The sequence below is a fragment of the Caloenas nicobarica genome, chromosome 5 (assembly GCF_036013445.1).
Source record: "Caloenas nicobarica isolate bCalNic1 chromosome 5, bCalNic1.hap1, whole genome shotgun sequence".
NCBI lineage: Eukaryota > Metazoa > Chordata > Aves > Columbiformes > Columbidae > Caloenas > Caloenas nicobarica.
In genome coordinates this window covers 68,554,748-68,575,469 of record NC_088249.1, presented here as the reverse complement: position 1 = coordinate 68,575,469, position 20,722 = coordinate 68,554,748, and the positions used below count along the sequence as shown (strand labels likewise).

The 20,722-nt window shown below is 62.4% G+C and overlaps 2 protein-coding genes across 7 annotated transcripts in view; one reads left to right on the top strand and one right to left on the bottom strand.

Moving 5' to 3' along the window:
• The first annotated feature begins 369 nt into the window (after window positions 1–369).
• On the top strand, window positions 370–3,600 carry LPXN (leupaxin). Its single transcript, XM_065636397.1, has 9 exons — window positions 370–618; window positions 1,369–1,517; window positions 1,628–1,665; window positions 1,989–2,094; window positions 2,163–2,318; window positions 2,388–2,561; window positions 2,630–2,711; window positions 2,882–3,030; window positions 3,114–3,600. The coding sequence occupies exons 1-9, from the start codon at window positions 606–608 to the stop codon at window positions 3,378–3,380; spliced, it is 1,134 nt and encodes a 377-aa protein (XP_065492469.1). The 5' UTR covers window positions 370–605; the 3' UTR covers window positions 3,381–3,600.
• A 644-nt stretch (window positions 3,601–4,244) lies between these two features.
• The window catches only part of CTNND1 (catenin delta 1), a 28,399-nt gene continuing 11,921 nt past the window's right edge, over window positions 4,245–20,722 (bottom strand). For 2 of the 6 annotated variants that reach the window (XM_065637016.1, XM_065637017.1), the window contains exons 2-20: window positions 18,510–18,628; window positions 17,480–17,794; window positions 16,359–16,430; window positions 15,982–16,140; window positions 15,248–15,780; window positions 11,133–11,596; window positions 10,841–11,024; window positions 10,481–10,598; window positions 10,176–10,329; window positions 9,761–9,778; window positions 9,439–9,507; window positions 8,597–8,724; window positions 8,000–8,150; window positions 7,465–7,657; window positions 7,244–7,358; window positions 6,769–6,856; window positions 6,415–6,462; window positions 6,222–6,319; window positions 5,826–6,070 (exon numbers count right to left, since the gene is read on the bottom strand). In XM_065637016.1, the coding sequence (XP_065493088.1) occupies window positions 5,966–6,070; window positions 6,222–6,319; window positions 6,415–6,462; window positions 6,769–6,856; window positions 7,244–7,358; window positions 7,465–7,657; window positions 8,000–8,150; window positions 8,597–8,724; window positions 9,439–9,507; window positions 9,761–9,778; window positions 10,176–10,329; window positions 10,481–10,598; window positions 10,841–11,024; window positions 11,133–11,596; window positions 15,248–15,780; window positions 15,982–16,140; window positions 16,359–16,430; window positions 17,480–17,674 (2,892 nt within the window). In that variant the 5' untranslated portion in view covers window positions 17,675–17,794; window positions 18,510–18,628 and the 3' untranslated portion in view covers window positions 5,826–5,965. The other 4 variants (XM_065637019.1, XM_065637020.1, XM_065637018.1 and 1 more) reach the window with 4 other exon arrangements.

Below are 20,722 nucleotides of genomic sequence, written 5' to 3'. Positions count from 1 at the left end.
GGGGTGGGGAAGGCAGGTCGGGAGCGCTCTGCGCCCCAAACCCAGCCCCGCAACACCGGGAGTCCCTGAGCCACAGGGGTCACCAGTCGGCAGCTGGGTCGAAGTGGCACAACAGGATTAACCATTACCTGGAAATCCAAGTTGAGGCTCCAAGATCAGCCCCTTGGAAGGTGAGGCTGTTGGAGGGTCCTGCTGCGGATCCTGCGGCTGCTGCTGTCACAGCAGCGTGAACGCGTTTCCACCCAGCACGGGGACACGGTCCCTCATCATGCGGCCAGTGGCTCTGGAAAGGGCCTGGGTCTGCAAGACGTGTGCTCTGGCGTCCAGATGAGACACCCATGGAACTTAGATGTTCCTATGAGCCAGGAGCTCCGTGGACAACCTGCTGCCCAGTTCCTTCCCTTTCCAGCCCCAACCCAGCGTTGCCACCAGCCCCTGCCGCCGCATTCTGCGCTGCCCATCGCACGTGGTGCGACTGCACAACCACAAAGGGAAAACCCCGAGCGACAAACCCGGCCCTGGGGGGAGGCGGCTCTGGGGAGCGGAACCGAAAGTCTGCGCAGTGCAGCCCAGCAGCTCACGGCGCCAGGACCCTGCTGGGCGCGATGGAGGATTTAGGTAAGCTGGGCCTTACAGAGCCAGTCCCACACCCAGGCCTGGCACGGGGTTGTGCCTTCGGTGGGTCGGGGATGCTGCAGAGGGGACAGTGATGGAGCCACATTTCCTGCCCTGCCTGCCCCATCTCAGGGACACACGGGGCCCAAGCGAGCGCTTGGTCAAAAATGGAGAGTGCTCACGGGCAGGAAACGAGCTGCGGCAGCGACACGGCCCTGGCCGCGCAGCAGCGCTGAGCAGCCCGCGGGGCAGCGCCCGTCCCAGGGCGGCAGAGATGGGGTTCGGGAGCAGCTGCGCTGGGGCTTCCTCCCCGTTTCCTGATGCAAGGGCAGCGAGGTGCCGAGGGACGGCCGAGGTGTTGAAGGCGAAAGCGCTTTGCCCTCCCATGGGAAGCACTGCTCTGGGTGCGCAGAAGGCACCAAGGTTTAGCTCTCCCATGCCAGGGCTTGTGCTGGGTTTAATTTAAGGGCTGATGGATGTTTTTTCATGAGCCAGAGCTGGTGTGCGAGGGAAGCAGGACCCTGCTGCCGGCAGTCCCCGTGCTCAGGAGGGCTGTGCGGTGCAGTGGCCCGTCTCGTGTTGGGGACGGGGCTCTGGGGGAGGGTGCTCAGGGCCGCGCAGCCCCTCAGGGCCCTGGCCTGTGCCTGGCGGGAGCCGCTGTGACACTACTTTTGCTCCTGTGATTTCGGGGCAGTGCACAGGGAGGGAGGGCAGCCAGTGGCTGGGCTGCCTGACCCAGGTCTCTCCGTGCAGATGCGTTGCTGGCAGAACTGGAGCAGAGCTCTTGTCTGGATGCTAAGAACGGCGGGCGGAAGGTGCCGAGCTCCTGCAAACCAGAGCCAGGCACAGCTGGGCCCCCCGCCTTCCCCAGCCGTGAGCCGCTCGCCTCGGTGGCCCTGAAGGTAACGCTGGGGGCTGAGACCCTGCTCAACTCGGGGCAGGGCGGTGGTGTTGGGCGGTGCAGGGTGCCGGGGGATCCTGCTGGCTCTGCTGCAGGGGTTTGTCCTTCCAGGTGCAGCCGCCAGGACAGGCTTTGACAACACTGTACAGGTAAAATGCGACCAGAGCTACCCTGGGCTGCCCTTTACATCACTTAGACATGTCCTGCAGGGTCACCCGGCCTCCTGTGTGTCCCCCAGACAAAAGGTCCTTCTGCGAGCTGGGGTGGGAGTTGCATCCCGGCAGCGCTGCTGCGTGAGGGCTGGGCTGCCAGCAGCCCCCTTCCCACCAGCGTGTCCCCAGGGAGGGCCCCGTCCCCTGCTGGGGCCTGTGGGGAAAGGGCAGCGTCTCGCGGGGGAGGGTTCTTAGTCCCAGGCACCTTCAGCCTGGAAGCCACAGCCTCCCTGCTCATCCCCGCTCTCTGCCGTGCTCAGCAGCCCCATGCCGGCCCCGCAGCCACCGCTCCCCTCGCCCCCACCCAGGGCAGCTGCCCGGCAGCTGGACGAGCTCCTGGCCGACCTGGGACACATGCAGAGCCAGGTGAGCCCTGTCCGGGGGACAGATGGGTCCTGGTCCTCACCCCGTCCTCACCGTCCTCCTTCCCGCAGCTGGTGGCCGCGGGGCAGGGGGCCGGGGGGCCAGCAGAGCCTGAGCCCTCGCTGGACAAGATGCTGGGCAGCCTCACCCAGGACCTGCAGGAGTTGGGTATCTCCGCTGCCCCCGCGGGCGTCTGCGCCGCCTGCCGCAAGCCCGTCGCTGGCAAGGTGAGCCCTGGGCGAGCCCCCACACCTCCCTGCCAGTGCCCCCCGTTCACAGCATCCCTCTCCTCGCAGGTGCTCACAGCCCTGGGCGCAACCTGGCACCCCGAGCACTTCACCTGTGCCCGCTGCGGGCAGGAGCTGGGCGGCCAGCCCTTCTTCGAGCGGGGCGGGCGGGCGTACTGTGAGGAGGATTATCACCGAGCCTTCTCCCCGCTCTGCGCCTACTGCGCCAGCCCCATCCGTGAGGTATGGCCCCCCGCCCCCCTGCGCCAGCCCCCGCCACTGCAGCCGCCTCACCTCACCTCTTCCTGCAGAAAGTCCTCACGGCCCTGGACCAGACCTGGCACCCAGAGCACTTCTTCTGTGCCCACTGCGGGAAGGTGTTTGGAGATGACGGTGAGTCCAGGGGACAGGCGTGGGGGTCCTGCCCCCACCCCGGGTACTCCCCGCAATGCCCTCGCATCCGTTGCCCGGGTTGTCCTGCACCCCCCCCAGTGTTTCCCTGGGCAGCCCATGGCTGGGCCCCGCTGCACGCGGGGGTGCCCATCTCGATGCCATGCCCGCAGGTTTCCACGAGCGGGGCGGGAAGCCATACTGCCGCCAGGACTTCCTGGCCATGTTTGCCCCGAAATGCCAGGGCTGCGAACGCGCCGTGACAGACAATTACCTGTCAGCGCTGCAGGGCGTCTGGCACCCCGAGTGCTTCGTGTGTGCGGTGAGTGCGGCCGGCTGGATGCTGGCGGGGACATGGGGTGAGCGTGTCCCAAGGCCGAGCCAGCCTCCCCGTCGTCTCCCCAGGAGTGCCTGACTGGCTTCGACAGTGGCTCCTTCTTCGAGCTGGAGGGTCGTCCGTACTGTGAGCTGCACTTCCACCAGCGGCAGGGCAGCATCTGCCACGGCTGCAGCCGCCCCGTCACCGGCCGCTGCGTCACGGCTGCCGGGCGCAGGTACCACCCCGAGCACTTCGTCTGTTCCTACTGCCTGGGCCAGCTGCAGAAAGGCACCTTCCGCGAGCGCGGTGACAAGATGTACTGCCAGCCCTGCCATGACAAGCTGTTCCTCTGACCACCAGCCCGTGGCTCGTAGCCCCACTTTGGGCTGGTTCTGCTGTTGTCCCCACCAGGCCACGCATCATCCCTGCTAAGCCAAACACCCCGTGTTGTCCCACCATCCATGTCCCTGTCATTAGTCCTGCACAGCCCAATGTCCCCAGCAGTGTTTCTGCTAAGCCAGACACCATCCTTGTCCCCCTTCCCCCAAACATTCCTGGCATTGTCCCCTCCATCTGAAGCAATAAAACACCTGGCCCTGTCTCTGCTCCAGCACCAAACGGCTTCCGAAAAGGTATTTCCACAGATTTACAGGATTTCTTTCACACACACAGGTAAAAGCAAAGTAAGCCAAGCTGTTTCAGCCTGGCTCTGCTATTCCCCAGGAGGAGTGAGCGGCTCAGTGCAGCCCAGCCTGCTCTGCAGGGGCAGCCCTCGCTCCAGAGGGCTCCTCCAGGCAGGTTTTTTAAGGACACAGCACTAGAGAAATTATGGTATTTCTTCACTTCCACCAGCCACAAAAGAACTCAAGGAAAGGCTTCCCAGCAGGACAGCCCGACACCTGGGCAAGCGGGGGCTCCAGCCACCTCTGAGCAGCCCCAAGCACCCTGCAAAAGGGGGAGGAGCTCAGTACAAAAACCTCGTGCTTTTTATTTTTCCTCCAATCTTTTGCCAGAAAGAGGAGGAAATGATACTCCAGCCCAGGAAAGTTTGTCACACAGTGGTGCCTTTCAGAGCCGGGGCAGCCAGCAATGCTCAGGAGCACAGCCCTGCCTCTGGAGAAGACACTAAGTCCCAAGAGCAAAGCAGAAAACACCAGGTGTAAAGCACAGAGGCACACTTTAAAAACTTTATTTATATAAAAAAATCATTTTGTTTTAAAAGCGTTACAAGTGTGTGCACAGGAATCAGACAAGAACAGCTCGTTGTTCCCCGCTCCCCTCCTCCCCAGGGCAGGGCTGGCCCAGCAGAGCCAGGGCAGGAGAGAAGGAGGAAGCTTTCTTTTTGGTTCATTTGGAATTAAAAATTGAAAAAGGAATTAGTGTTTTACATATTTAAAGGAAAAGAAAAGAGTTAGACCCCAGAACAAAACCAAACTGAGCTGAGGTGGGGCTGGAGCCAGGAAGGGCTCAGCCAGAGCTGGGGGGTGTTCAGGCAGGGGTGCAGGCGGGAGCCCGGCTCCGGTGCTGCCCGCTGCAGCCTCCCCGCTCCCGTGAGCTGTTTTGGGGGAGCCCCAGGCTGGGAGGCTCCCGCTCCAGTTTGCAGCCTCCTGCAGAGGCTTCCAGTTGCAGGGGAGCCTAAGGGTTCCCCGAGAGATCACAGCACTGAAATGTGCCCCCCAGCAGGGAGGAAGGGGGGGGAGGTGTGTGTGTCCCAGCTCCCGCACCCCAGTGAGGGGGCTGGGACCCCCCAAACAGGCGTCCAGCCCCAGCACAGACAGTGAGGGCTCCTGATGGGGAAGGGAAGCTCAGCCCGGCCAGGAGCCCGGGACAGCCCTTCCCCAGCGCAGAACCAGACAGTACGATTCAAAGAGCTATTTCACAGTGGCAAAAGAAAGGCACGTGTCAAGAGAAGTCTGCGGGGCAGCACCGCGGGCAGCCGGTGCGCGGGGCAGGGATCCCGGCTCTGCACGGCGTGGCGCGCCCAGGTCCTGCCACAGCTCCTCCCTCCGCAGGGACCCCCATCCCGCACCCCAGCACTGACCATCTTCCCACATACACATCTGTCCTCGCACAGTCACCGGGCAGGGGCTGGCGGCCCCATCCAGAACCCTCCACAGGATCCAGAGCCAGATCCCCCGTCCCCTGCCCCCGAAGCCTCATCTAGAGCAAAGCAAGAGAAGTTAATGCTGTTTTTCCTTCCCCTTACCCCTCCCATGCTCCAGCCCCCCATCCCTGGTCCCGCCGCCACTAGAAAGGGATGTGCCCATTGTCCCCACGGCCCTGGTTGAAGAATCATCCTGCACAAAAATATATCCTATAGGCAACAAAACGAATGAAAAAAGGCGGCGAGTGACGTCCCAGTCTCTGTCCCTGCAGATGTCTCTGAGCAGAGGGGAGGCGTGGGAGAGAAGGCAGTTCCTGGTGAAGGCAGAGATCCAAGTCCTTTTGCAGCATCCACGCCGGTCGGTCCGGCAGTCAGGCAGGAGGGCTGACCCTCCAGAGGAAGGAGGTGGTGGAGGACAGGGCTGAAGAGTGATCGGTCAAGGTGTCCCCGAACGGGGAGGTGCAGCGGTCTACAGGAGGCAGAGTGGCCCGGGCTGCCCCTGGGGGACCGGGCCCAGTCATTTGGCTGGCTAGTTGGCACAAACAGTCCAGCAAAAAATGCAAAAATAAGGACAAGGTAAAAGTCGGTCCATTCCACCACGAAGAGTTATATATATATTTATATATATAATATATTATCAACCCAAACTGAGTGGAGGTGGGGACGGCAGCTAGATCTTCTGCTGTGGAGAGAGAGGGAGAGACGTTAGCACGCCCAGAGCAGAGCGAGCAGCGGAGGGTGATCACGGCCCCGGCGGGTCAGGCAGCAGCGATCAGAGCGGGATTTGGCTGGCCAAAGCACCCCTAACAGCACAGCAAGATCTGTCACCGCTGTTCAGATTGGGCAGGACGCTGTGGGACATACCGACACGGGGGAAAACACGGCGGCATCCTCCTGTGCCTCCTCTACCTCAGGCTGCGGTTCCTGCCCCTCCTCCTGCTGCAGACACACGGGGTTAGTGGGGATGGAGCGGGGTGGGGGTGTTAGTTGTGGGAGCCCAGTTCTCCCCTCCTGCCAGCCGGGACGGTGACGTGTCATCTCCTGCGCCCCAGTCCCGCTCAGCCCTCCCTCGTCAGCCAGAGCTGCTCACCACCAGTGGCGCTGCCTTCACCGGCTCCATGTCTCCGAGGTCCCCAGACCGGTCCAGTGTCCTGCTGTGGTCCCTCTCGTTGAGCGTGGAATAGTTGTCTGAGGAGGAGAGGGGACAGTCATGTCAGCTGCGCCATCCCCGCAGGTGTGAGCTCTGCCCCCTCCCAGGTGAGAGGCCCCGGTCCCTCTCCTACCTGGTCCCATGCTGCTCATCTGGATCTCCTCCCGGGAGGATTTCTTGTCTGCAAGCGTGGGAGAGCAGCAGGTCAGACACGGCCCCGGCAGCCGCACGCAGTGCAGGAGCTGCTGCCCACCCAGCCAGAAGAGCCCAGACCCAGCTGACCCAAGGACACAACAGGACCCGCGTGCATCATTTCTAGCTCTGAGGCGGCATCTAGAGCCCAAACTGATGCCTTGTGTAAGCAGCTATGGCTGCCAAAGAAGGGCTGAAGAGCAGGGAGGGGACAAATGGACAAAGGTCAGCTGTTCTGGGTACCCACACGGTGGAAGGAGGACAGTGGGAACAGGTGCTAAGGGAAGGCATGTACCTGTTTTTTGGTTCCTGTCGATGAGAGGCAAGGTGCTGTCATCAAACGAGTTGCCTCCCTGGGTCCGAGAGGCATTGCTCAGGTTCACCTGGAGCAGACAGTGACCACTCACACCCTGGCACAGACACTCCCCACCAGCACATCCCACTCCTGCAGCCAGGACAGGCCCAGCTTTTGGGAACAAAACTGAGCCCTGGAGAACCTTGTTCTTCAGCACAGCCACGGTGGCCTTTAGTGCCACAAACCCTTCTGCCTGCAGATCTGCATGCTTGTGTGGGACACAGGGCTCAAAGCTTTGCAGAGTGATTCTTCCTTAACAGAGACCCCCTGCCAGTCATCCACTGGGAAATGGCAAAGGACACTAGCGAGATCAGAGCTGAAATCCAGTACTGCTGAGCTCCAGGAACACCCTTCTCCCTGCTGCAGGACCCCACCTGCTGCCCCAGCCATCACAGGGCATCCCACTCCCCTATACCTGGAAATCAGACTTCTTCCAGCCTTCCTTCTCCAGGGGTTTCCGCAGCTCTTTATAACCCCAGACTGTCTGCAAGACGAGGGCGGCTGCTCGGACTTCTCTCTCGGAGCGGTTCCTAGAAAGAGGTGAAGGAAGATATGTTTGGAAATACCCGTGGCCTCAAGGTAGGTCCTGGAGAAGCCCTTCTCTGCCCCTTGCGTTATCCTCAGTGCAGAACCTACCCAGATTTGTTGATCAGCACCAACTTCTCAATCCCCTGCGTTTCCCGCAGCTTCTTGGCAGCCTCGAGGTTGTCTACAATTACTTCATTAATGGTGTTGAGGATTGACACAACTGTGTCTTCAGAGAGGTTTTTGGCTGGGGTCTGCTGGCCTCCAGGCAAGTTCTTCACTAGGTTGGGGATCGCGTGTTTACCTGGGAAGGGGAAAGAGTTGGGCGTGAGTAAGGAAGAGGACTGAAAGTAGGGGAAAAAAAACCACCAACAAAACACCAAACACCCCCCCCCGCCATAAAACCAACCAAAGAACTAAATCCAAGCTAAACCAAACAATCAAAATGAAAAATCACTGCAGAAAGCTCGGGGACAGGTGACCAACTTGGATGTCCCTCTCAGGGGAGCTCAGCACATGCTGCTCTGGGAGAGGAACAGCAGACACACACTGGGCTGGTGCTGCGCCCACATCCACACTCCTCAGTGCCCAGGTCAGGAGGACGTTCCTGCCCAACTCAGATGGACACAGAGCACGATGTCCTCACCTATCAGCTCTTTGTTACGCAAGTCGACAGCCAGGTTCCGCAGAGCTCCGGATGCCGCTTTCACCACACGCTCGCTGTCGTGGGTGAGGAGGTCGGCGATGGCAGAGAGTCCCTTCTCCTGGCGCAGCGCCGAGCGGATGTACCGGCCGTACTGGGGGGAGAGACAGGGACCACGGTGTAGCCTGGGCAGGCACAGTCCCCCGGGGACACCGTGGCAGCCTTGTCACCCACCCTCATCTCGGGAACTGAGGGCCCTGGCTGCATCCATGGCAGGACAGACTGCAAAGGTCCTGTCCCTGTCCCAATGCCCCCCAGCAGGCCAGGTCAGCAAGATTTCCCAGGTACACCAAGAAAATGCAGGTCAAGGAGCTGCAGAGCGGCCCCAAGCCTTCATCCTTGCCCCAGCCTACTGAGGGAAGGAACTGCAAGCAGCATGGAGCCCTTCAGAGCACGGGAGAGCCCACACCTGAGCTGAGCTGCACTGCTGAACAGCATCTCCTTGGGCAGCAACCGTGCACAAAGTCAACAGCCCGACTCGGCAGCGCCTTGGCCGCACCCCACGGGGGACGCTCCCCGCGCCCCTGCCTGGACACTCACCGTCCAGCTGCCAGCGCACAGGTTCTGGATGGCTCCTGCCGAAGCCTCCAGGATGGCTGGGGTCTTGCTCTCCTTCAGAAGGGAGATGTATATCCGCACCACTTCTGGCTGGAACAGGAGCTCATAGCCTGCCAGAGAACACGGGCAGGAAGGACTTACTGACAGCCTCCGCCAGCACCCAGCTCATCCAGAGGAGCAGGATGGGCAGACAAGGCTGGAAACTTCTACCCGGGGATGGGGCATCCACAGCTGCTCTGGGCAGCCTGTGCCAGGGTCTCACCACCCCCATGGGGAAGAATTTCTTCCTTCTCTCTCATCTAAATCTCCCCTCTTCCAGTTTAAAGCCATCATCCCTCATCCTGTCACTACACACCCTTCTAAAAAGTCTGTCCCCATCTTCCCTATGAGCCTCCTTTGGGTACTGGAGGCTGCTCCAAGGCCTCCCCGGAGCTCCTCTTCTCCAGCTGAACCCCCCAGCTCTCTCAGCCTGTCCTCCCAGCCTCGGGTCATTTCTGGGGCTCCTCTGGCCCCTCTCCAGCAGCTCCATGTGTGTCCTGTGCTGAGGACCCCGAGCGGGACCAGCACTGCAGGGGGGTCTCACCAGAGCGGAGCAGAGGGGCAGGATCCCCCCAAACCTGCTGCCCACGCTGCGGGTGACACAGCCCAGGCCACGGGTGGTCTCTGGGCTGCGGGTGCACGTTGTGGGTCGTGTTGAGCTTCTCAGCCGCCAACACCCCAAGTCCTTCTCCTCAGGGCTGCTCTCAATTCAAATCAACTCTACTGTCTTATCTCCTGGACTGCTGTGGAGAAGCAGCCCTGCACACACACACGGAGCATCATACCTTTGGCTGGAGTTGTTCTTTTGGGAAAATCCACTGTATCAGCACCAGGGTCTTCTGGCGGCTTTTTACCTTCAAACGACAAGCAGAGAGGTGTAAGACACCTCCTCTCCCCACCCATATCAGCCCAACAGCTCTTTACCACTTGCTGCAAGAACAAGCCCATAGGTGAGCTGAAGCTAAGCCAGCAGCATGTCCCAGGAGGGACATCAAGGACATTAGCCACGCTGCAGGCAGCACGTGCCCAGCTGGTAGGGGGCACACAGAGAGCTAGAGAAAGCACCCAATCCAACTACAGAAAAATTAAAACCAAGAGCACACTCACCTCTGGAGAACCACTCATCTATTGGCGAAGCGGAGAGAAGGACAGGAGAGAGGGGAGGCAGGAGGAGAGAAGTGCCGACAGCATCGTGGGGCAGATCGTTTCGCAAGAAAGCAAAGGGAAGGGGAGGTGACAACACAGGAGAAAAGGGAAGGTGTGCAGTTAGTGGACATCTCTCCATCACCGTCCCACCACCACAGGCACCCACCATTAGCCTGTCAAACACTTGGGTAAGCCAAGCAGTAGCTCCCAAAGCTGGGGAGACACGGAGCACTGTGCCTCTGGAGAAAGCTGCAGCTTAGCCTTCACACGAGAGATGCCAGAACAGGAGCACAGAAACCCCGCACCACCCTCCAGCTTCACCACAGTAGATCCGTCTCTATGCCACCTCCCTCCGTGCTGCCGCCACCCAACACACCTTTGCCCTTCTTGGTGCCAAAGCAGCTGGCTGCGGGGGGCCCGGCAGTGTTGGCGGGGGCCAGCGGGGTCTCCTGGTAGCGCTCGGCATGGGGGATCTCACGGTGGACTTGGTAGGACAAGTTTCTCAGCAGGCACACGCAGTTCTCCACCAGCTGGGGAGAAAGCGGACAGTTTGACTCGGCAAAGCACGTGCCCATGTCTCCAAGTGAGGGCATCCGTCTTGGGATGAAGAGCAGAGCGCTGCTGGAGCTGGTGACAAGGGCAGAGCTCTGTGTGTGCCCCGGAACAGCCCCACCGCGGTACCTTGCTGTCCGAGTCCTTCTGGCCGACCTCAGACTGGACGATGTAGATCAGGGCGTCCACCAGCCCGTCACATTCCCGCAGCTTCCGACGGGCCTCGCTCCGCTCCGAGCTCACATTCCTGGCAGGGCAGAGAGAACCGTCATGGGAGAGACAGCTGAGTGCAGGCGAGGAACTCACACCACAGACAGACTCCTGCAGCTCCCCGCCACCGAGAGAAGCACCTCCAGAGACCAACGACTGCACCGCCAGCTGCTGAAATGGGAGGGCAGCTCCTCTGCAGCCCCAGCAGCCCCAAGAGAGGCCAGAAGAGTGATAGAGCAGCCTCAGCCCACCCCGGCTCTGCCAGCAGCCCCCCCGTACCGAAGGCAACCAGCGGTGTTGGTGAGCACCGACTCCCACTCAATATGGCGCGGTTTGGAGTCCTCGTTGGGCTCTCGCTCCCAGCCCGAGCGGGGAATGACCACCTCATCGGTCAGGGCGTGCAGCGCGTGATCCACAATGGCCATCTTGATGGAGTCATGCGAGGACAGGTTCCACAGGGTTCCTGCAGTGCCACAAGTGGGAGGTGATCAATCAGAGCACGTGGGCTTAAAAACCTGCACGGTGCCCCCTCACCCAACAGATGAGCCCCTCTCCTCCCTGGAGCCGTTACCTGTGATGACCTCTGTGAGGTCCATGTCATGGGCCTTCCGCAGCAGGCGCACCAGAGCAGGTACCCCATCGCAGTTCTTGATGGCAATCTTATTGTCTTGGTCCTTGCCGTAGGAGATGTTCTTGAGGGCTCCACAGGCACCATAGTGCACCTCTTTCTTGGGGTGGTCGAGCAGCCCCACCAGCACGGGAATGCCTTTCAGCTTGCGCACCTCCGTCTTCACCTTGTCGTTCCGGTAGCAGAGGTGCTGCAGGTAGGCGGCCGCGTTGGACTTGACGGTGTCCAGGCGGAAGCTCAGCATGGCGATCACCTCGGGCAGCTCCGGCTGCCGCCAGTTGCCGGGGGCCGGGCCGCCCTTCCGCAGGCTGTCCAGACTGGCCAGGCTGCCCCGCTCGTGCTGAGCCAGGGGCGCCCAGTAGTACCGGTCAGGGGCCACTTCGTCTACCAGCATGTCCTCGTAACTCCTAGGAGAGAGACGGCGGTGTCGGCACGAGCCCTGGGCCCGGGGATGCTGCTCCCCTCCAGCCCACCACGAGACGGCTGAAGCAGACACAGCGTCCGGTCCCACCGCAGCGCACGCGCCGGGCCGGGCAGCAGCGCGACACCGGCGCCCATCCTGCCCCGCGCAGGGCTGGCGGCAGAGGCCGCCCCGGCGTGCCCCCAGCCTGCGCAGAAGCGGGGCTGGTCCCCAGAAGAAGGCAACTCCGCAGCTGCTCCAGCCCCCTCCCACCCACCGGGGTTCCCGTGGGTCAGAGGCTGATCCTGGTCTGTGTCACCTCTGCGCAGCAGGAGCCAGCCCGAGGCACAAAGCACCGCCCGGGCCTGCAGCCGCTAGAGGGCAAGTCCACACCAGCACGGGTGTCTGGGGAGCAAAGCAGCCCCCACACGGGCGGCACAGCGGTACCGGGCACGGCAGCACCGGGTGCTCAGAGCCCAGTTCCAGGCCTCTGCTGCACCGTCCGGCTGTACCAACGCCACATCCCATCACCGCACAGCAGCACAGGACACATGAGCTGCTGCCAGACCAAGCAACTGCTGTTATTTCAGAGCATCGTGGCCAGAATAAAGGTTTTACCCAGGACAGGGCTGAACCCCTTTGCCTGCAGATGCCCTGTGACGCTGCACGGCTGCCCAGGGGACAGGCTGAGGCGGACCGAGAGGCAGCGGCTGCAGGGCCAGCCCCCCGGGCTCAGGCACGGGAAGAGCAGGCGTCCCACAGCGCCAGGCAGGACCAGGCCACCCACACACCTGGTGGCACTGGGAACGAGCCCCGGGCAGCACGTGTAAGCTGCAGCAGTGCGACTAGTCCTTCATGCACCAAGGTGATATTTAGCACCCCCAGAACATACACTACACAAAATCCTGGATTCTCATCCTATTTTTGTAGTCACAGGCAATATAATCCCCTCCCCACCCATGCAGAGGAATCCGGCGATTTCACGGAAGAGGATGGGAGGGGACTTGGCACTTAAACGGAGGGGCCTGAGCGCTGCTGTCACCCCCGCTGTGCCCAGGTATGGGGACACACAACCAGGCCAAGATGAGGGAGCATCCCCTGGCTCATGTCTGCTCTGGGGTGCTCACCCACCTTCAGAGCTCCCAGATCAGGGGCAGGCAGGGGAAGGTGCAAGGAAAATAGCAAGTGCTGCTCCTCACGCCGCTGCTCTACCTGCAGCCTCTGGCATGGGACTCACCAAACCCACCGGCTCCAGCTGGCAGTCACGTTCACAGCCACATCCCTGGGCACTGCTGCACAGCAAGTCCCGATGGGGAAACTCGCTGCTCGCGGCACAGTCTGGCTCCTGAGAGGTGCTGAGGAGCCCGGCTGCTGCGCAGTTGCTCCCCACAGCACTCAGAGCACCGCACCAAGCACCAGCACCACCCCGCAGCAGGACACAGCAGGAGCACGATGTGGCTGACACCAGTGCGGCAGACAAGGCACCTGGTGCCACACAGCCAGCAGCAGTGACCCTGCTCCGTGTCACAACTCGCGCACCCCGAAAGGGAGGCCCTGCCCAGCTGTGGGGGCCACTCGGTGCTGGATCCCCCCCACCCCTCCAGGTGAGATGGGCTGGCAGGGCTGGGGAGCACATCCTGTGCTGCCACTGAGCCCCCTCTGCCCTTCCCCTGCAGACGCAGCTCCAGGAGGAGCCGCGAGCGGGGACTGTGTGCTCCGGGGCAGCCGGCACACGCTGCATGTCTGGCCCAGCGCGCTCCCGCATCTCCCCGTGCTGGCGAGTGGCCTCCCCGAAGGAAACCATCAACAGCCAGGCCCTGCTCAAGACAAACATCTCTGAGGCAAGGGGGACATTGATCTTGCCTGTTCCCTTTCCTGCAAGCCGGGCAGCTGAGCATGGATGGTAACTGAGAAGGCAGGGGACAAGCCAAGCTCAACAGTGCCTGGATTCCACAGATTGCTGCGATTTTTATCAGTCTGCCTGGGGACAGAGAGCCTGCTCACGGCTGCACCGACCCACGCTCCATACCCCGCACCAACCCACCCGCACCATCCCTGCGGGACAAGGCGGCGTCTCCACCAGGACTGCTCCTCGGCTGCGCTGGGAAGCGGGGCCTTCTCCCCCTGTTGTGGCCCAAGTCCCCTGGTCTCCCACCCAGCTGCAGCTCCTGGTTCCACGCCCGGCTCCTGCAGCTCCTTCCTCCAGGATCTGGAGAGGCTGAAGGATACAGGCACCACCCAGCCCAGCAGAGAGGACTCGTGGTCCCAAAGGCCGAGCAGTTCAGACTGGGCCACCCAGGGAGGGCTCCTGTCCCCGTGTGCCGGGCAGGACGCAGACCCAGGAAGGTTCGCAAGCCAGAGCCTCGTCTGGGCTGGCACTCGCTCCCTCTGCAGCCCCGAGTCAGACACGACTGTGTCACCCTGCTGCCCACCAAGGGGACAGCGGTGCTGGCCAAGCGCTCAGAACTGACACGGCGGCTGCTGGAGCCCCGCCTGCCCTCCTCCAGCCTCACACGGCAGGGTGGGCCAGGAAATCAATCCGGGTGAACAACCGCCCGAACTGGTTCAGCGCAGCAACCGTCACACTTGTGCTGGCACCCGCCGAAAGGACAAAGCTCCTCCCTCAGTCCCTTCCACACCAGGAGACACCATGGATTTCCAGTGCGTGCCTGGAGCTGGGCGCATCTTGGGCAGGGCTGGCAGGAGCCCCCTTTCCCTCGGGTCTCCCTCTCCTACCTCTGTTTTATGCCCTGGGAGCTTAAGCAGCCTGTCCTCAGCCTCACCTGTCTGCTTCTTACCCCGGGGAGATGTGCATCCACCCTCACCTGCTGACACAGCCCCCTCCCCAGCCCTGGGACCCAGGCTCAGACCCTCACTCCTACCTCAGCACCCCCCAGACTCCGCTCGCTGCCTGGGCAGCAAGCAGAGCACAACAAGAGGCTCGAGCTGGCAGCAGCAGCGTTTCCGCAAGAGACACGGCGGGCACAAGGCACCAACCTGCAGAGTCACAGCCTCAGGCTTGTGACACCCCAGGACACCCAGCCGCACCTCAGCAGGGCGGTTAAGGGACCACCAAGCCCTGCTCTGGCTGCCCCGGGGGCTGGTGCTCAGGCTGGGGGAGCTGCTGATCGCCCACGGACAAACAGACGAGCCAGGGGGGAGAAGCCACTACTGCCAAACAGGTTGGGCAGCTTCTCCTGCCCTACCCTGAACGATGGTGCTGCAGAACGCCCCCTGGGCATGGCGGGGCTCAGCACGGCTCCCCGGCCGCAATCAGCTCAGCGGGAGCGCGATGCCGGAGCTGCTGCCTCCGGTGCCGGGCTGTCTCGCACACCCGCACGGCTCCGCGGGCCACGCCAGGCCGGGGAGCAGACGATCCCACTGTCCCGCCAGTGGAATGGGTGGCACGGAGAGGGCAAGGCCTGGAGCTACATCCAGCCGCCCAGCGGAACTCCTCGCTGCAGGACAACTGGCTCAATTAGCACTGAGTTTTAACCACCAATTAAGCAGACAATTAGAACCGGATGCAAGTTTTTCTCCCGCATGAACCACGTGTGATTCAGCTCATGGTGCTGTCTCCACAATCCTCCTTCCTCCAAAGTGGGTGAAGTCAGAGGGACCCCACAGCACCCCTGCTCCAGTGCCTCCCGCCCCGTACCTGAGCCGCCGCCGAGGATCAGACGGGGTCCCTGCCCGCCTGGCCGTGCCGTAGTCAGACATGAGCCCGTAGTCCACATCTTCAAAGCCCATGCTGCGCTGGTCGTCCTCCAGGCCGTAGGGCTCGGGGTGGAAGTGGTTGAGGTCCATGCTGCTGCCCCCGACGCGCACTTGAGGCTGGGGGCCGTAGGTGTCCTGCCGGCTGGGGGCCCGGTAGGTGTCCATGGAGGGTCGGTAGCGCTCATCAATGCGGGTGACACGGGACAGGCTGCCGTAGCTGTGATCGCTGCCCGGGTAGCCGTCCTCGTAGGGGCGGCCGTAGCCGTCGGGGTAGTGGTAGTTGCGAGGGAGGGTGGCTGTGCCCGGCTGGCCCAGGTACCCGCCGGGGCCCCCGTTGCCGTTTTTGCGGAAGTTCCTGTCCATCGTCTGGACGTAGTTGCTGGTGACGGGGGAGGTTTCCAAAGGTAACCCATCAGGCCCCATCGGCACCTGCTGCACCGTCCGGGTGGTCACTGTCTTCACCACCTTCTTCACCTAGAGGGATGGATGCAGGACATGCTCCCATCAGGAAACCCACTGCACTCCTGCGTCCCCAGAGTCCCCCTCGGGCCCAGCACTTGCTCCAGGCAGATTCGCACCCGTTTCAGCTCGTAGCTCAGCAAGCTGACAGACACCCCGGCCATCAGGGCCCCTGCCCAGAGCCCTGTCCCCTCCACGCTCTCCCCAGGCCTGTACCGTGGTCTCCGTACGCCGGGTTGTCCCATCGTCTGATGTCTCCACAGACACAACTGACATGGCCCCTTCTGGGTCTTCCTCCATGGTGTACGTCTCCTCCACAATCTGGCCTGGGTCCTGCATCCTGGGGATTGTGCTGTACAAGAGGTGGCTGTGGTCCTGGGGGGCAAGGGACAGGCAGTCAGCCCCCGCCACCAGCACCGATCTCATCTCTCAGGAAGCCCCAATACCCTCCTGCATGGGAGAGGTGACCAACAACCCCACACCCCAGGTCCCTTCATGCCAAGTCCCCCTGTCCCAGCTCAGGCAGGGACACTGGAGCCCTGCATCCCCTGGCAAGCAGGCTGCCCACAGCCAGAGGGCTCAGCTCCCCTTACCTGCGGTCCGTTGAGCTTCAGATCTGGGTATTTCTGCCTTTCCAGGTCAGCATCGCCCAAGAAACGGCCGTTCTGAAACACACAGCACCACAGCAGGCCGGTTACTCGACTGAGCTCCCCCCGCCAGGACCCTGCGTGTCCACCTCCCTTTCCCTGCCGGGCCACCTCCTGCCTCTGACAGACACCCCGGGTGACCCCACGGGTCGCTGCCAGAGCGGAGCGCGCTGCCTGCGGCTCTGCGTGACGTGCAGCAAGCCAGCCCCCGTTCCAGCCTGGGCAGGAGCTGGAGGTCGCACCGCCGGCCCCTCTGGACATCCCGGCTCTCCCGTGGTGCCCACATGCTCCCGACGGAACAGCCCAGACCCTTCCCCGCTTCCCAGCACGGCCCTGCAGAGCTCGCACATCCCTGACACAGCAGCCACAAGTGACACCCCACAGGTCCCCGCATGGCAAGGGGACAGCGTGGGTGCTTGGCGGCTGGTTGCAGAGTTTGTGCCACCGTTCGACTCCTGTGCTCCCCCTCTGCCCACCCCTGAGCCCCTGTCTCTGCTACCACCACCTTCCACAGCCCAGAGACCCCGAGCACCCCTCCCCAGAGCAGAGCCCGGGAAAGGGAGAACAGGAGACACCTCAAGCCAAGGTAGATGAGAACACACTTCCAGCCCTGCAGAGAAGAGAGATCTTTCACAACCCTGGTTTGGGGACAGACCAAGACCCCAAGCACTGGCCCATCGTCAGACGAGAGGGAGACACACGCTCCCCACAGCAACACACCAGCCCTGCATTTCAGCACCTTCCAAGCAGCTGAGCGGGATGGGGAGCAGAGATGCCCGAGTACTGACCAGGCAGCCTCCGGCCTGCCCAAACCAAAGCGGAGCTGGGAGCGGGACCCTCCAGGCCGGCCGCTCCTCCGGGCAGACTCCGCAGCTGAGGGGGGTTTGCACACCCCAGAACCCCCCAGCACAGGGCACGTACAGCACCGTGTCAGGGACCGGCCTCACCGCCCGCACCTCGCACAGCCGAGGGGGGCCGGGAAGGGAGCCAGGGCTGCCCTGAGGCAGGACTGACAGACGGGGGCTCCGGGAGCCCCCACACCCCCCTCTGCCAAGGGGGTTTTTTACCTGGTGCCGCCGGGTGAGCGTGCCGTTGGCCAAGCTCGGGCTGGCGTCCTGCGGGGAGACCCGGACTCGTTCCAGCTGGGCCGAGACATGGCGCCGCTCCTCCTCGAGCGCCCGTGTCAGCTTCTCGAACTGAGCCTCCTGCTCCTTGACAGAGGCAAGGATGCTGGCGGTCGACTCCACTTCCGAGTCGTCCATGGGTGACGGGTGCCCGGGACAGGCAGGGCGGGGGCGGAGGGCGCGGGAAGGCACGAGCGGAGGCGGCTTGGTGTCAAGGTGAGGGGAAGAAAAGTGACCCAGAAGGGCAGGAGCCCCTCTCTTCACCGCACATGATTTGGGGGAGGAAAGGAGGAGAGAAGAGCAGTCAGAAGAGACTGATTTTTGTTAAAACAGATACTCAAAACAAGAAAAAAAAATTCTCTTATGGTATTAACACCTGTTCCCACCCACCACCAGAGAGCTGACAAGGGCGTCTCAGCACAGCACAGCCCAGGTGAGGGTCAGATGCTCTTTGCTCCAGCATTTAAGCTTGGAGAAGCGTCACTTTGGGGTAAGAAGGTCCCCCCATCACACCAAACAGCTGAGCCAGGTTCAGGAGCGCTGCTATGTGCTCAAGAGGTTCCCTTTCCCACAAGGGCCCTCTGGGCTGCAGGAAGACTTCCCCTCCAAGGAAAAGCTGCTTGCAGCCAGCAGCGGGGGGGGCACATCCCTGGGCAGAATGGGGACACGCTCTGGCAGAATGAGCAGTGACCCGCATCCCATGGGGAGACAGCCCGGGCCCCACAGCTCCTTCCGACCCAGGAAAGGGAATGAAGTGGGACAGGATCCCCTTGAAGGGGAACCCACGAGCCCCTTTGCTGCCAAAACTCACCAGGGCTCTCAATGCCGCAGCCCCCCAGGTCCTCAGCCCACAGATCTAGGGCTGGGTACGGGCTTGGATCTTTCCAACATCCCCTCCCCAAGGAGAACAGCGAATGAGCACACCACAATCAACATATTTCAACAGAGAAAGGCAATATTCTTCCATACAGACCTGTTAGAGGAGGAAGTTCGTGTTTGATTGGCAAAGGCACAGGACAGCCAGGTCTAGATGCAGAGAGTCATGGAAGAAATAGCCCAGCCACCACAGTGAGGAAGCAGGAGGGGAGAGAGCTGCAGGGACGGCAGGAGAGGAGGTCAAACAACAAATCACACCAGGGATCTCAAAACAGACGGCAGGGCAGGCAACAGACTGGGGAACCTGGCTCCACTCTCCCAGCCTCTCTCTCTGCGGGACGGAGCAGTGTGTTGGCGGGGGGCAAACACCGCTGTTCCCCCAGCAGCCCCCCAGCATCTCCGCCTGCTCCCCACCAACGGGGGAACGGCAGCGAGGGGAGTGGCAAGGGCTCAGCCCTCCACCCCCTGGCCGGGCCCCGACAAGCCCAAGGAGTTCCCAAACCCGAGCAGTCACGCAGGCGTGTGGGGACTCGCTCGCGCCACGCAGCCGGCACAGAAACCGCTTTCCCACGGTCTCCAGCTCCAGCTCTGCCCACCCCCAGTGCCGCCGCCCTGGTACAGCCCCGCGGAGCCCCAAACTCCAGCACAGAGCCCCGACCCTCCTGTCCCAGCCTGCTCAGATGCTGGTTCAGAGGAGCCCAGAGCAGGGCTTGTTGTTGTTGGGTTTTTTTGTTCGGTTGGCTTTTTATGTTTCCCACAGTATCTCAAGCGTACCCAGACCAAACCCCTCCTGAAATGCCTCCCCCACTCCTCCCTGTGGCTGTCCCCCAACTTCCCGGGGACACGGGCAGCGCTGGCGCTTATCAGCTGCTGTGGCACCACCACGATGAGCCCGGCGAAGCAGGGCGGATTTTTTCCAAGTGCTTTGGAGGCTGCCTGCAGCACACTTGAACATCTGGTTGCTGTCACCCTGTGATCTGCCTTCATCAATAAGAAATCCCATTCTTCTACTCGTGCCCGTGTATGCCCAGCAACAGCCAAAGCCACAGCATAGCCCCCGCTCCAGAGCGCAGCAGCTCCCTGTGCAGCTGGGACACTGGGGCGCTCGCCCGCCAGCCCGCAGCCCACCGCTCCCGGCTCGGGAGCCCACGCTCCTTTCGGAGGCTCTGGACATGACTCCTGGCTCATGCACGCAGCTTTCCACTCCTCCCACCTCGCAACAGGTTTGCCCTGCGGTGGTTTTTCAACAGATTGACTCCTGGAGCCCTGTATGGAAATGCAGGGATGACTCTGACCCTCGCTGCTCTGAGGTCTCGGCTGCCCCATGGATGTGCTAGCGATCCTCTGCAGCAGAGGCTGTGCCTCCCGGAACAGCGCTGACACGTCCCAGCTCTCACCCTTGAGTCAAACGTTGCCTGTCTCTGGTGGGCGTCCACCCACTTCAAGCAGGGTCCTCGACCCTCTGCCCCGGGACCCACAGCAGGTCCCGGCCAGCGCACGCGGAGCAGCTCTGGGGGCCATGCGGTCCTGCTGCAGCCTGGGACTCCCCAGGGAATCAACCGGGGAGCATCTCCTCACCACAGCCCAGGGCACGGTCCCACCACCCAGACACCCTGCAGAACTTCAGCACCCAAAGTCAGCCAGGAGCCCCACCGGCTTGTTATGATTTGTCCCCAGAGCGGTATTTCACTGAGCCCTTTCACAGACACAAAATCCCCCTGCAGAGAAGGGATCTCCATGACATGACGGTGCCCAAGCATCCGTGACGGCTCCTTGGCATGCCCTCGACTGTCCCTACACAGAGGTAGCAGATTCCTGGGGTGCCAGAAGACACATGCTGGATTCAGGGAGAGATCCAGCTGAGCCGCTGCTCTTGTGAACGGGCTCGCCCGCCAGCACCCCAGCAGCACACGGAGCAGCCGGCGTGCCCAGGAGGGCGGCAGCGCAGACAGCAACCCCAGCAGATTCCTGCGCCGCCCCGTCCCACCTCCGCACATCCCCGGGGAGTGCAGCCTAACAATGAGAGTTCCAGGGCTAAGGGCCCCAGATAAGGGCAGAGCAGCTGCGAGGCGGTTTCCTTCCCGTCCCTTCCGTGGGGAGTAAACACAACAGCAGGGGAAGGAACAGCGCGGGTCCCTGCCGGGCAGCTCCCCTCGTCACCGCGCACTCACAAGTGTCCCTCTGGCCCAGGCAGAAGGTGAGGGGGACACACAGCTCCCCCTTCCCTCTGGGCCACCAGGTCGGAGCAGACAGACTCAGGGACAGGTGGCAGTCGAGGAAGGGCGGTGGGTCCCAGGGGAAGGGCCGGGC